The sequence below is a fragment of the Canis lupus genome, chromosome 32 (genome assembly GCF_003254725.2).
Source record: "Canis lupus dingo isolate Sandy chromosome 32, ASM325472v2, whole genome shotgun sequence".
In the NCBI taxonomy this organism is placed as follows: Eukaryota; Metazoa; Chordata; class Mammalia; order Carnivora; family Canidae; genus Canis; species Canis lupus.
The window spans coordinates 30,185,443-30,201,159 of NC_064274.1; the positions used below are offsets into that span (position 1 = coordinate 30,185,443).

A 15,717-nucleotide genomic window follows, 5' to 3' on the forward strand; every position below is an offset into this window, starting at 1 on the left:
AATTTGCTTTTCTTAAAGGCATTGAAAGACTGCTAATATTTGTATAGTCAACTATACACCCTAATGTTTTCCTTTTAATGAGTGGAGAACCACTCAATAAAAGGGACCTTACCACCTTGACATTCCCTCTGTCACGGTAGCATTTCTTTTCTGTTGAATTTGCTGGTCTTGTCTTTGAAGGTCCCTCTTGAAAGTTAAATCATTTTTAGAAGCATTGTGTGGGAGAAATTTTTGATATTGGGGATAATGGATTGTATATTGGTTGGTAGTTTATAAGCCATAAAGAGGTACTTTTGTTCAGTGAGACCCTCTTAAAGCTGGCTGTCATTTCACACCATGAGTGTGTGTTTGTGGATGACAGATGACTTTTATAATGAGACCAGTGACTCGGGATCCTTGCAATAATTTAGAATTGACCATTCCCTTACTTGCCTCCAATATGCTTTATGTCAGATAATACTGAACCTAAAGAAAGAATGGCTGGCTTCATGGTGAATGATGTGAAGTCTGGTTAGGAAAGTGAAACTAGAGTTGCTTCTGAGTTCTTGTCACTAAAAGACACTATATCACAAATTGTTCACAGAGACTAGTTCCTGATATTGATACCTGAGAGACCTAATCACTTCAGAAAGTAAAATTAATGTCTTTGATTTTTGTAGACTCTACTCCGCCTTCTCATCCCATGGAGGACAGTCACTATTCTGTGAGAAATGGTTATCGGGAATGCCCCTCATCCTATGACGGGTACTGCCTCTATAATGGTGTGTGTATGTACATTGAAGCAGTCGACAGATACGCATGCAAGTAAGTCAAGTCTTTGTGATGGCAAAGAGGTATGATGTGGCAGTCTGTAACCTTTTGCTAATTCATAAAATTTGTATCAAGGAAGTTCTTCTATAATTAGGTTTTTGCTAGGGAAAAATATATAAACACATATATATATATAAAGTGCGTGTGTGTGTACATGTATTGCACCCTCTCTGCAAACCCCACCCCACCCCCCTAGCTGCCAATAGTAAATATACATTTAAGGAATTGGTGATTTTCCCTTTTACTTAACTTGATGTTACTACTGATACAGTCTGGGGCTTAAACCTCTCGTTCTAGCTGAAAACTTGAGTTTGTGAAAGAATCCCTGAAAACTTTGAATTGTTTCCCGCTGCATATGTGGAGAACATCCACAATATGTTTCTGAATTTACAAAAGTGTAATATATACACACTGGACTTCTTACCTTCAATTGTCAAAACTGGAAAAAAAATATTTTTCTTCAGTTTCTAATATTGGCATTTACATTTCGGTTGCTTAGTAACAAGTGCCGGAAATGGGGCCTGCTGTTTTTGCTCCTTCCTCATCCCTGTGAAGGTTTCAATAGTGGGCACAGTCAACTGAAAAGTAGATTTAAGGGTGACTATGAGTCTTCCTACCATACTTACTCAGAAAACATTTCCTTTCTGGCAGTATCTAATTCTGCATCAAATTTTACTTTTAATGGATTTTGGATTTTGAAGTCAATCAGAGGGAGCTGATAGGTCCAGAAAAATAAATAGGTCTCCTGTGGCTAGAGTCCTGACTCATTGATGATTTTCCCTGTGCCTAAGGAAGAAGTGATAAAATATTCTGGTCCTCATGAATAGATGCTATAAGCTTAAAGGCTTTTATTATTTTATGAATAATAATCAGCAGAAACATAGTCTAAATAGGAGTGCCTTGCATTATAAATCGTATCAGCCAGACAAAAATAATGAAAAATACTCGTGAATATTAGTGAAAATGACTCAATGCTCATAGAATTCTACCTTCATATTCAGACGCTGTAATTTTTCTAACCTAAGATAAATCCATATTCACAGTAGTTATCCTTGATTTTGATAATAAGAATAAATTATTTTTTATTTATTCATGGTTCCTTATTATCCAAAATAATGAAATCATGAAGATAAATGTCCTACTTTATTAGATCATGATTTGTTTATCTCTATGATACTTTAGATTATGAGAGATATTACAATAATGTGAGGGATACTTCACAATTACGAATTGCATTTAGTACATTATTTTCATTTGACCCGATGGCATCGATTCATTAAATGATTTATGAACTCTTTAGTACACTGCTTTTCTGTCATTAAATCCTGATGAAAATATCTTGTTCCCTGATAAGGTTTTAAACATGAATTGCTACAAAATGACAATTAAACTAGAGATAACACTCATATTTAAGGACCTTTAATCAAAAGCAATATTTAAAATATCACCAGAGGTCCCATTAATCTAGATCATAACTTTGTTTTTAAATTCTACATTAAATAAAAATGTGGTTTAATCAGACATTCAACCCTTTCCTCCTTTTGCCTCAATGACCTCACCTTGTATTTTTTAAATTCTATGATAACACATCTCTAGGAGTGCTCACCACTCCAACTTTTATTAGAAACACCTCCTGGACATCATTCTGCAGGGTTCTGAATACCATGAGAAGGTTTATAAAGGGCTCCTCTTCTTTCCTTGCTTGAAGGCAGTGGAAGCTCCCCTCAGATACAGAGATCCCCTGGCTGCCTGGGGTGCAGAGGATGTGAGAACTGAAGTCTCCACACCCCACATCTTTCTCAAAGTTTCCCTGGTCTGGAGATTCTCAGAAGACCAAGCCCCCTGAGCTAAAAGGAGGTCCTCATTCATTCTGATTTGGCTTTGAACCAACCCACAGGTTGGCTAGGTCTTCTTGAGATCAAGCTGCCCCAGCACCAGTGTTGTGAAATGTTTCATGGAAAAGGAGTTGTGTGGTCAAATCAGTCTGAGAAATGCTGCATACTCTAGCCCTCAGTTCTTGATCATAGTACATACACCACAATGTGAAAAAGTTTTGTTGACCTTTTCTCAATCTAGAATTTCTTGAAATTATTTGACCAAAAAAAACTCAGATTTGAATAATTTATCCGATTAGATAAACCCAAGAATCTTTTGCTTGGTTAAACAGAACTAATTAATAATGCCAAGAACTAGTAGTGGATGGCCCATCCATGTGAAATGCTGGCTTACTGCTTTGGGCCTTATATGGCCCAGAGAGGCCCTGATATTACTGCTTGGCTTGGCTGCCCAGGACTCTTGCCCATGTAATTGGCATATTTCCTGAGACCCTAAAATCTCTAAGATTAACATCCAACAGCTTAAAAGTGGCTGCTAGGCATTGGTAGTAAATTACTATAACCAAAGATAGCTAGAATTAAAACAGTATCCAGGAAAGCCTGAAATAACTTGACAGTCTGTTATTCTTCCTACACTTAGATCCTGTTATCTCTTTCATGATCCGTTCTAGAAGAATAACTTGAGGTGCACAGAGCTTAAAACCCTTTTCGGGAGTAGCCCAATGTAGAAAAATTAGAGAGGGTGACAAAACATGAGAGACTCCTAACTCTGGGAAATGAACAAGGGGTAATGGAAGGGAAGGCGAGCGGGAGGATGGGTGATGGGCACTGAGGGGGGCGCTGGATGGAATGAGCACTGGATGTTTTACTATGTGTTGGCAAATCGAACTTCATTTAAAAAATATATAAAAATAATTTTAAAAATTTATAAAACAAGAAAAAAGGAAGTAGCCTAATGTAGCAAAAAGAACACAGGCTTTGAAATCATAAAACCATTTGGATCAAACCTGCCATTCACTGATTAAAAGCAAAAAAGATAAAAAGTAACTAGTATCAGTAAGGATGTGGAGACAAAGGAGCCCTCATACACTGCTGATGGAAATATAAACTGATACAGCCACTGTGGAAAACTGCATGGAATTTCCTCAAAAAATTAAAAATAGAAATACCATATAATCTAATAATTCTACTCTTGTGTATTTACCCAGAGAAAAGGAAAACACTAATTCAAAAAGATATCTATCTCAGCATTATTTACAATAGCCTAGATATAGAACCAATCTAAGTGTCCATTGATACATGAATGGATAAGGAAGATGGTATGTGTGTGTGTGTGTGTGTGTGTGTGTGATGGAATATTATGCAGCAACAGAAAGGATGAGATATGCCATTTGAAACAATACGGAGGGACCCAGAGTATATTACGCTAAGTGAAATAAGTCAGACAAGAAAGACAAAACCATTTAACTTCACTTCTACGTGGAATCTAAAAAAAAATTAATAAACAAACAAAAAGCAGAATGGGACCTGTAAATACCGAGAACAAACTGATGGTTGCCAGAGAAGAGATGGGTAGGGGGATGGGTAAAATGAGTGAAGGGGAGAGTGAGATACAGCCTTCCCGTTATGGAATGAATAAGTCATGGGAATAAAAGGCACAGCATAAGGGGGTATAGTCAGTGACATCGTAACAGGGATACGTGGGGACAGATGGCAGCTACATCTGTGATGAGCAGAGCATACTGTGTACTCTTGTCAAATCCTTATGTTGTACCTGAAACTAATGTAACATAGTGTCAGCTATGCTGAACCAACCAACCAACCAACCAAAGCCCTGCCATTCACCAGACCTGATACAAATTACTTAACTCTTTTGACCCTCACTTTTCTCATCTGTAAAATGGGAATTTGCTATTGAAAGTAAAGCGAGTAAAAGTGCCTAGCACGGTGTCAGATACATAGGCTGCCTAACAAATGCTAGTTTCTTTCCTCTTCTCTCTGAAAGTGACTTTCCAACGCTCTTATGACCAACTCAAGCTAGACTGGGACTAGGATCTAGATCTTTTTTTTTTTTTTAAAGATTTTATTGATTCATGAGAGACAGAGATGGGGGGGGTGGTTAGAGACAGACACAGGCAGAAGGAGAAGCAGGCTCCATGCAGGGAGCCGGATGTGGGACTCGATCCAGGTACTCCAGGATCACACCCTGGGCCTAAGGCAGATGCTAAACTGCTGAGCCACCCGGGGATCCCCGGATCTAGATCTTTTGCAGTTTCATCTCATGCTTTTTCCAAGCTCTCTTCCCCCGGTGAGAACCAGTATCAATTCCCTGGGCATTCATTCCTTCAGGTCCTTTTGGAATGAGGCGCAGATAGATAACTGACCCAGGGCTGGGGGCGGGGGTGGGGGGGGGGGGTGGGGGGGGTGGGGAGAAATTCCTAACAAGTGAGTAGCTCAAAATGCTCAAAGGAATATTTTTGACTTTTATGCTCCTGTGAAGAGTAATAGAATACGATTGTACCCACGATCCCATAATTTCTGGAAGTATACATTCCCAGTAGATGGCAGCATTGTTTCATTTACTTTTACCTACACGGCCGTGGCTCCCGCGGGTGGCTGGTGACTCTAGTTACCATTTCGCTAATGAAACACTGAAAGCTCCTTTTCCTCCACTTATTTTTCTCTCCCTTGAAGAAAGGACGCAAATGTCCGTGTGGCCTCACTGAGACCTTTTCTCTCGGGCCAGTGGTGGTTTTTTTTGTTTTGTTTTGTTTTTGTTTTGCTTTTTTTTTTTTTTTAAAGAAAAGAAATGTTTCCTTGGCCGGCTAGGCTGCCCTTCCTGTTCAGAGACTACACATTGTTGTATAAGCCTGGTCTCCAGTGAGGGACTCACTCTGCCTTCAAATTCTTCCTTCCTTTGACCTATACTCTCTGCAATCTGGCCAAACATTTGTTCAAAAACTCTCTGGGCTCTCGGGGCAGAGTTGCTTTGCGTTGGTCTTAAAGGTAGCTTCTCTAGCCTAACAGAAGCTGATCTTTAATCAATGTTCTGGAATGCCTTATAGAGGCGGCATGCAAATAATCCCTCATCAGTCCGGGTGCAAACAGACCAAGGGGGGTGGGGGCCCATGCTGCATGAACTTGTCCATCACAGTGCTTTCAACTGACCCCTGATGGATTTTCCATATGCTTCTAGAGAGCCCAGTTTGGGGAATGCAGGGGTTGAAAGCAGGATATAGAATCTGAAAAATATCTGCGTGTTTGGCCAGGGCTTGCGGCTGACCTGTGTTTGGTGTGTTGTTACAGCTGTGTTTTTGGCTACGTCGGGGAGCGATGTCAGCACCGAGACCTGAAATGGGAACTGCGCCACGCGGGCCAGGGCCGGCAGCGGCAGGTCGCCGCGGTGGCCGTGGGCGTGGCCGTGCTCGTCCTGCTGCTGCTGCTCGGGCTGGGGGGCGCGCACTGCTACAGGTGACCTTTCCCTCCCGTGCACCTTGCACCTGGCTCTAGCGCCGCCCGCCCGAGGGCATGCCTGCCTCCGGGAGATGAACCTTCTCTGCACACTTGCCACATTGATTTGAAAGGGGGAATGACCATAAAAGAAAACAAGAAATGGCTGAGGATGTGGCTGCTCTAAAACATCGATGGTTTTACTTGTCCTTGTTGCATTCCAGTCTTTGTCGGTATATCTGCATTTTTGAAAAAGATTTTATTTATTTATTCATGAGAGCCACAGAGAGAGAGGGAGAAGCAGGCTCCCTGCGGGGAGCCCCATGCGGGACTCGATCCTGGGACCCCGGGATCATGACCTGAGCCAAAGGCAGATGCTCAACTGCTGAACCCCCCGGGTGCTCCTATCTGCACCATTTATGGGGTTTTTATTGAGCATAATGCACTTTCATAGTCCACTTTTCTTCTCTTAGGCGTCACCTGCTTCCCCCCACCCCACCCCCGCTCGCATGTGGGCGGCATAATTAGTTTTTCATGGTTGCCTTCCCCGCAGTGGATTTCCCACAAAGCATTAACTTCTGTTCAAGAGAATCAGTGTTTTCCCTCACTTGGAAGGTCCTTGGGTTTTGCGTTTTCAGTAATTTCAAAGTAAAAGTTGAAAACTCTGGAGCAAAAATATTTATACATTTAATCTCAAAAAATACTACATTAAGGTGAAGGGATCATTTTCCTTTTTCTTGAAAAGGGCTTCATCCTCCACTATCATCAATGTTGACAAGCATTTTATGTACTGTTAGAGCTTGTGTTGTACAAAATTATTGAGTCATTACACTTTTGGGCTGAAGGGAACTTTGTAGAATTATCTAACTCCATTTCATCATTTTATGGCTGAAGAACCTAAGGCCAACTTACCTAATGGTCCCAATTCTCTGAAAATGTAGGGAGTACGTACTTACATGACCACCTGCAGAATAAAATTCAACCACATTTACCAGTGCTATGCAGCCACTCAGATGGCAAGTGTCATGTATTATGGAGAATTTCAGCATATCATCCAAGATGTGCTCGTCTGAGATCCTGCTGTATCTTAGCATTCTGGTTAAGAGCATGGGTTTTAGGATCAGACTACGCAGGTACAAGTCCCAGTCATGCTGAAGTCATAACAGGCGTGTTATCTAACCTCTGTATCCATTAATTTCCTTTGCTATAAAATGGGAACAAAGAACAGTAATAATGTCAAGAGTTATTATAAAATTAATTGAGTTAAGAGTTTAGAACTGGCATAGAGGACTTAATAAACACTATGTTATTATCATGGGGATTTGTTATGAGCTATAATCTTCCCACCAAGAGTAACATGTTCTGAACCTCTTTTACACCTTGAGAGACAAGGTTCTCTTGAAATTTTTAGTTCAGAAGTTCAACAGTAACCATTTATGTCACTTTTTAGCTTGGTATTGGACTTGTAGAAAGAGTATCAAATAATCAAGATTTGTCCCATTGGACAGAATGCCAAAAGAAAAGTAGATGCTTGGCAAATAGTGTAGAAAGAATTGAAGCAGGAAACTCAAGTTCATGTGTGCCATAATTATTAAGTATTTTTTTCTTATTCTGTGGGTTATGACATAATAAATAAATTTTATTTTCTGCTGATGTTCTTCAGAACTCTGGATTGAAAGCTAATGTCAGATTGCTGGCTCTTTGGACTTAGAATTCAAGGACCAGCTCAGCTGGTTAGAGTAGACTTTATGTACAAATAAGAACATTTTTAGCTTCTGACCCCCATATATCTAAATCAAAAGTGATAAGCATTATTTTTTCGAAAAGAAAACTCCTCAGAACCTTTTCTCTTTTTCTTTTTACTGAAAGGCATCCAAAGTTGTAAAGTTCTTTCTGAGCAGATGTATGGGTATTTACCTAATGGCTCTGATCAGTGGAGCAGCTTACCCCCCTGCAAATTTTTGACTATGTTTTTGACTGCATCAGTACTTTGGTGTATTGATTCTGAGACGATCAAATTAAGACTTCTAGTCTAAATATTGTCATGTCACCAAAGTATACCGATAAATACAGCTCTACCCTTGAGTTTTTAAGTGAGGCATATTGAATGATTTTCCTTAAAGAGTTAGAATCAGTTATTTCCTCCTTTTGTATCACTCCTTGCCTCTCTTGTCTCGATTGAACATTGATACTCTTTGTCTCCTAGAGGGACTTAGCTGCCACCTGCCCAAGATAGCAGCACTATTTTTGGAATCTTGGGCTGGCTGGTGGTTTTTTAATATTTTTTTTAAAAAAGATTTTATTTGTTTATTCATGAGAGACACAGAGAGAGAGAGAGACAGAGACACAGGCAGAGGGGGAAGCAGGCTCCCCACAGGGAGCCTGATGTGGGATTTAAACCTGAGACTCCGGGATCATGCCCTGAGCCTAAGGCAGACACTCAACGACTGAGCCACCCCAGGCGTCCCTGGCTAGTGGTCTTTACCACCACATTTCCTTCATTGCCTTCCTTTCAATGGCTGCTCCATACATTATGTACCTCTCTCTCTCCCTCTAGAAGCTACAGCTCTGGGGACAGGTATCCCAGCCTAATATTAGATCTCTCCCACTTTACTCCCCTTCCTCTCGGGCATGCCACCATGCCTTCTATAGACTTTGTGCTTCATCTTTGTCAAACAAGTATTTATGAAGCTAGATTTGGAGGCAAGAGACCTATCCTATTTCCTAGGCTGGCAATTATGAGATAGTATTCTCTTGGGTCCTCCACTCCGTGTTCTTGTGTCTGATGCCTTTCAGCAACCAGACTAGTGGGAGGAACCCAGCCATCTCACAGAACCTTGAAAAAAATGAAATATCATCTGGAAAGTTCTGCAGAAAAGAATACAGAGAAAACCCAAAGTTATGCTCCTAGTTTTCTTAATATTTCTTCTTTGAGACATTTTAGGTACCTATATTTCAATAGCAAAAGTGGTTGTCCCTGACCATCACTGAGTGGGCTACTGGTTGTGTGTTGTTTTGAAATTGTCTCACATTTTGGCTTTATTGCAGGACTAAGAAGTTGTCATCAAAAAATTTAAAGAATCCTTATGAAGAGCCAAGCAGAGAGGGTAGCAGTAGCAGGCCTTCAGACAGCGAGGCTAGGATGGCCTCTTTTCCCCAACCTTGGGTAATGTGACCAAAGTACATGAAGCAAGAAATTGGCTTCATGTAGATCCCAGTTAATTTTTTCTCATAATTTTCTTCTATCCTGTAACTTCTTCTTCTAACTTGTATTTTTGTGAGTTATGTAAAAAGTCTTTCCCAATTTTTAGGTAATCTCTTTCAAATCGTTTTCTTAAAAGCCCAAGACTATGCTCTACTTTTCTTTCTTTTTTCTTCTGGTTTCTCACTGTAGCTGTTTGTTTGTTCGTTTGTTTATTCATTTCTTTGAAACACAGCTGATGCTCTAATTTTTTTTTATTTTTATTTACTTATGATAGTCACACAGAGAGAGAGAGAGGCAGAGACACAGGCAGAGGGAGAAGCAGGCTCCATGCACCGGGAGCCCGACGTGGGATTTGATCCCAGGTCTCCAGGATCACGCCCTGGGCCAAAGGCAGGCGCCAAACCGCTGCGCCACCCAGGGATCCCTCTAATTTTCTTAATATTTTTTTTCTTCACATACATTTTAAATCCCTAAATTTCAGCAGCAAAATAGTTGCCAGGTATAGCAAATAAAAATACAGGACACCTAGATAAGTTCATACTTATAGTGAATGTTCACATTAAAATTCAAATTTAATTGGGTGTCTTGTATTTTATCTGGCAAACCTATACATTTTCCAAAAAGCATAGTGATTGGGAAGTTCAAAATGCTTCATAAATCACCCACTTCAGTAACTGATCTTGAAACCGTATAGGGCAAGCTTAGATAGGCTAAGCTTCCTTGAAACTGTTGGAATTTCCATTTCCAGACACCTGTCAGAGACAACTTGAGTGGTTCAGTGTGTACTGCTGGTATTATTGGGGGCATATATTGCAGAAGAGGCTGGTCTAATACGTGGCAGATCCATTGGGGGATTGAAACCTGTGGGCAAATAGGGAAAAGGTTATTAGGGGATGTTTTGGAGGGGCAGAGGCAACATATGTCTCCTTCCCACACCACTCCCCCACTCCCCTGCCCCCACCATACTCTTTCCCAGAGAATAGCTTTCCTGTGGCCATGCTTTTGCTCAACAGGTCATCACTGATCCTGCCTCTTATAGGCATTCAGTGTATACTTGTTTTCTGGCTACGACTTAAAATACAAAAATAAAACAAGAAATGTGAAGTCTAGCCTTACACTCCTACTAATTGGCTGTCTGAATCTTCAGTAGGTTACTTATCCCCTGTTTCCTCTTCAGGACACTGAGGGGTGTGGATTAGATGACCTCTGAGATTCCTTCTGAATCTTCAGATCCCTAAGTGTGTGCTTCTTGGTGGGCTTACCTCTAGAACATCCTCAGTTCTTTGAGTGCTCATGACTGTGTGGACTTCTGACTGACCTGTATTGCACCTGTTGGGCTCTATGGCATTTCATTCAGGTTTTGAGTAGCAACTTTAATTCATGTTCTTGAAATCATTGGAAAAGAAGGAGAAACCATCTGTATCTAGTTTTTAAAAAAATCAAAAACATTTGCCACTGTCATTAGCAGCTTGTTGGCTCCAAGCTGTAGGAGGAGGCCTTGGGCTGCTGAGCTCAGCCCCCCAACCCATCATAACTGTCCACTCTAATTGTCATTGACACCAGCTGCTGCTACAGATCTCAGTGGGAGCAAGAGAGAGCTGAGCCTCTGAGATGGCAGGAGAAGCAGCAGAACCGAATTTGGTTCCATCAGCTGCTTTTCTCATCTCATCCCAGAATCTGAGGACCTATGTTCTTCTGGGCAGACAAACATGTGGCTGGAAAATTTGCAGTGCAGAGGGGCTGGCTTTAGATTTTAGTCAGAAATAATGGCGTATGCCCTTAAACAATGGATCGTGTAACGATTTTGCAATATGTCACTGCAGAGAGACCATTAATGAAGAGAAAGCAGTGAAGGATAATTAGCATTGTGGAAAATAAGAAAATGGAAACACATGTTCATGGGATTCGCCAACATTTCTCTCCCTAATTGACTCCAGTCGTTGTGCTTCCTACACTTTTCTCAAAGAGAAATATGAGCAGGGAGGGTTTTGTTGTTTTTTTTCAATTCCCTTTTCCTTATTTTATTTCTGAGTTATGGACTCTTCCTGTGGAGGGTCCATTTCTGAACCAACAGAGAGCATGATCAGCTAAAATCTTGGGGGCAGTCCCCCTTACTGATTGGTGAGGAAGGACTTTTGCAAATTGCATTATTTGTCCTAAGGCATGAGATAACTTATTTTCTTTCATTTTAGCATTGACCTATTTTCTTTCATCGATCTATTTTAATACCTAATCCATCTAGTGTGAATGTGAGCCAGTGGACTCTGGTCAGCCTACACTCCAAGTGCCCAATCAATTGTGGGTGATACAATAAGGACAAAAATAATAATTTTTTTGACCAAAGAGAAATGCTGAATCTTTCTGGGCCTGCCTTTTAGAATTCTTGTTGCTAAAGTGTTCAACTATGAAAAGGCATTTGGGGGATTCCTGCAAAACAGTAGTTATGCTATTAGTTGTTATTACCTGCTAATGACCCCAGCCTCCTCAGAACTTGGTAGCATGTTTAAATGAATTTTATTAACTAAACAAACACATGTATTTGAAAAATTGGAGTACATACATATATGAGCTCTTATTTGTCTGGTCTTTGGGCAATGCTTAGAACACTTAGGGATTCTTGGATTGCTTTAAATAAAACAGTGGGACCCTTGGGATCCATGACCCAAAAGTTAGGATACCAGAATTAGAATAGATCTTCAGTAAAGGCATTGGTAGTGCCTATCTGCCTTAATCAACATAAGGCTCCCAGTTGAAAACTGAATCTTTTATTAGCAAGAGAGAGAAATTTGACAGGGCCTTTCTTTCAGCTTCCACCTTCCATATGATGAACACAATGAAGCCATAGACTTTGACTTAATGCGTGTTGAAATCATTGATGAGTTATAGCTATGTCCTCTCCCTCCCTTCCTCCCCTGTATACTCTGCAGTTTGTGGTTATAAAGGAACATCAAAATCTCAGGAATGGAAGTCAACCTATGGCCCTCAAGGATGGTGAGTCAGCAGATGTTAGCCGGTTTTCCTCTCCAGAGCCAGGTGAGTGGCTATCTTTACCTGGATCCTGAGTGTTTTCCTGAATGTGAAATTCTCACGGATGCGCAGATACAATACTTAAACTGTATAAGCTATGTGAGCAGCTGAGCTGTAGTGAAATGCCATAGACCTTTAGAGAAATGCATTTGGATTAGATTCTTATCTTGCACGAGATTACCATGTTCGCTCAAAATTCTGGTCACATACCAGTCTGCTAGATCACTTCGAGCAAACACACAATGAGTGACTATTTTGAATTCAGCTGCATTTTTTAGATCATTCTTGGGGTTAGGGATCTGTACTGGTAGCCATAGGTATAGTTCTGGTGAAATTGTAAATGACTCCAAGAAAACGTGTTCCATGTTCTAGTAGGAAGGTTCCTGTGAATTTAAGTTGTTCTGAGGGTCTTCCTGGGGATTTGGGAGTGTTTACATCTTATCAAGGGCCAGCCCTCAGCCAAATGCCTGGCCATCTGTGAAGTCCATTCGGGCTACTGGGAGAGGGTCCATAAAAACAACCCAGGTTCTCAGACTACTCTGGAATTCAATCTGCTTCAGGTGGAAATGGAATTAGATACCTTATAATACTTTTGCCAAGAGTTGCATTATGATAAACATCTTGAGCATGGGGCTCAGATATCAATTTTATTTCATAACTCAGAGGACAAGGTTGAACATGTTTGAATCATACGCTGTTAGAAAGTTTCAGAGAAACTTTGAGCCAACAAAACCAGTTTCTGTGCTGAGGGGGGGTTTCAGCTTTGCTTATATTTTCTGATGTCTGCCCTTTGTGAATATGCTTGTTACTCTCCTCTTCAAATTTCCCTAAAGAGAGAACATAGGATTCTTGTTTTACAAAACTCACTCTGCATCTGTCTCATACGTGTATTGCCATGTAACCCAAATTCAGTAGAACGTTTTTTTCCTTTGGTGAAGGCTTTGGATATTAAGGTACACTTTAGAATTGAATATTAAAACTACAATAAATAAAATTTTATATATAAACTGTTACCAGGTTTGTTCCCCACTTAATGAAAACGTTGGGCATTTTCAAAAGTTGCTTGGGTTTTGTTATTATTACCAATGTTATGAGAAAGTAATGGAATATCCTATCATTATATATTGCTTTTTCTTGAGGAGCTAAAAGCACATGATTCTTTGTTACAGAAGTAATTCACTGTGGAGGTATATATAATTTTTCCAGTTAATCAGTAGCACAATGATTTGACCAAGGTATGGTTAAACTCAGAAAAGAACTCAGGATCTGGTTAGCTAAGTGCACAGGAAAAGATTAGAATAGCTTTTTTGCTTATTCTACTGTGGTTTGACTTACTCTCTGTAGGCCATTCATAAAACTGTCTCCCAATTTGAGTGATCACACCCTCTGATCACGGCCAGCTGTCTCATAAATGCACGAGATAAAAGTGCACAAAAAGATCCAAGGTAGGGAAGTAGAATGGAGAATGAGATAAAAGATTGAGACTGGCTCTGAGCCAATTCCTTTTCTGCTCCTGGAAAACCCATAAAAACACAGGCTGTACTAGCGGTGGATCCAAGGAACCATATTCATTGACCTCAACCAACATCAATTGGTGCAGGTTGAGTTAGCACCATGCTATGGGCAAAGTACCATGCTAGGCATGCAAGTGCACCTCAGCTCTGTTCTCAAGTCTCCCAGAAGGGGAGAGAAATGCACAGAGAATGTCAGAAGAATGTCAAGCATGGCCTTTGAATCATCTCATCCAACCAAGACTAATTTTTTAGAAATCGGGTCCAGAGAGTCTGAGAATGGATTCATTTTGTGTCTCATCTTTCAGGCCTACTCTCTAATCACTATCATTAGGGCCTCTCTTGCTGGACATTGCGAATGGACATTGTGAATGATGTGAACCCTAAAGTTTCTTATTCCTTTTGTATAGGGTCAGTAAAACGGACCTCATGGAGAAATGAACACCAGTTATATAAGGACACAGAGCAAGGCTGCTGCACTCCACCATCCAGTAATAGAGGCACCGGCTCTCAGTCAATGGAGCAGAGCTTTTCTGTCCCCTCCTATGAGGCACAGCCCATTGCTTTGGGGGTTGAGAAGCCACAGTCTCTCCTATCAGCTAACCCTTATTGCAACAAAGGGCCCCAGATCCACCACACCAAATGAAGCTGATTCAGTGACAACTGGAATTAAAAGGTCAAAAAGTATAAACTGTATTGATAGACGGTAATATTTCATTTCAAAAAGTAGAGGGAAAATACAGATTTTGGTGCCACAATCTCTTCAACTAATCACCAACCCAGGGTCCTGGAGACAAATATGTAGTTGTGCTTTTGTTTCTTCCTTCAAGCAGTCCCACTGCAGATTTTCAAGTAAGAGCAACTGGGAGAATCACTAGGGAACTCATTAGAAACTGGAACACAGTATTACTCTGTGTTATCTTCTGTAGTCAATACAGACAGATTTTTTTTTTTCTCTGCAGCCCCAGAAGAAATTAGGTGAAAGCAGGTAACCACACTTGTCTGTTTATATAAGGTAATTCCTTTTATCTGGACAGAATATTTAGTTCAATCTTATAAAAATGATTAGAATATTAAAATTGCTGTTATGATACATTGTAGGTACCTAACCTACCATCGGTGTGGTCCATACTGTTAATTTCATGGAATGAATTTTTATAAATTGACCAAAAAATGTATTAACTTAGAACCTGATTTCTTTGGAATGAGTTGGCTTATTTTTTCTATTTTAAAATCTTTGAATTAAAATATTTTATTTTTAAAAAATAACTCAAGAGACGTCGGTGTTTCTCAAGCTTTACTATTCTTTCCCCATGAAATGTTTTTAATGAAAACGGTAAATTTTCCTTTCATGTGTTGGCACAGAATTTTTACTTCTTTTCAAATATGAGATTGCAAGCAAATTTTCAGATTTATTTTCATTTTGAACAACGAATATCTTCTAATTATTTAAATAAAATCATCATAAAACATAAACATTTTCTTGTATTCCTGTTTAAGTTATAAATTATATTCTAAGGGATATTAAAGTTGAACCAAAGTGATTTGCCAAGGTGATTGTCAGAGCTTCCTATTGTTAAAGTTCTAAAAATAGTTTTGAAATGTATTGTTGTAACTTTGTAAAGTAAAACTTCACAAGGTGTTCTAATTCGATCTTATTCTTATAGCTAAGACGTTGTTATAAATCACACAACCTAATACAGTAAGTGTAGACTATTTGGGCCTTTGGATTATTCAGTTTATGCATTAGCTGGCTCTTTTGCTTATCTTTTCTTGCATTTCTTTTCAACTCCTTAGACTTTGGTTAGGCCAGAAATCAGCATAAAAAGGATTTGAAGCACATCTCTTCAAGTCAATACTTAGAAATTTTGGTAAAGAT

General features: G+C 39.9%; 1 protein-coding gene across 5 annotated transcripts in view; it reads left to right on the forward strand.

The window, feature by feature from the left end:
- Positions 1-15,314, forward strand: part of EGF (epidermal growth factor) — a 93,006-nt gene extending 77,692 nt beyond the window's left edge. For 4 of the 5 annotated variants that reach the window (XM_025465917.3, XM_035709774.2, XM_025465918.3 and 1 more), the window contains 5 exons: positions 660-804; positions 5,952-6,116; positions 9,144-9,261; positions 12,228-12,333; positions 14,249-15,314. In XM_025465917.3, the coding sequence (XP_025321702.1) occupies positions 660-804; positions 5,952-6,116; positions 9,144-9,261; positions 12,228-12,333; positions 14,249-14,484 (770 nt within the window). In that variant the 3' untranslated portion in view covers positions 14,485-15,314. Of the gene's footprint in view, positions 1-659; positions 805-5,951; positions 6,117-9,143; positions 9,262-12,227; positions 12,334-14,248 lie in introns of those variants that run through there. The other variant, XM_035709776.2, reaches the window with a different exon arrangement.
- The last annotated feature ends 403 nt before the right edge of the window (positions 15,315-15,717 follow it).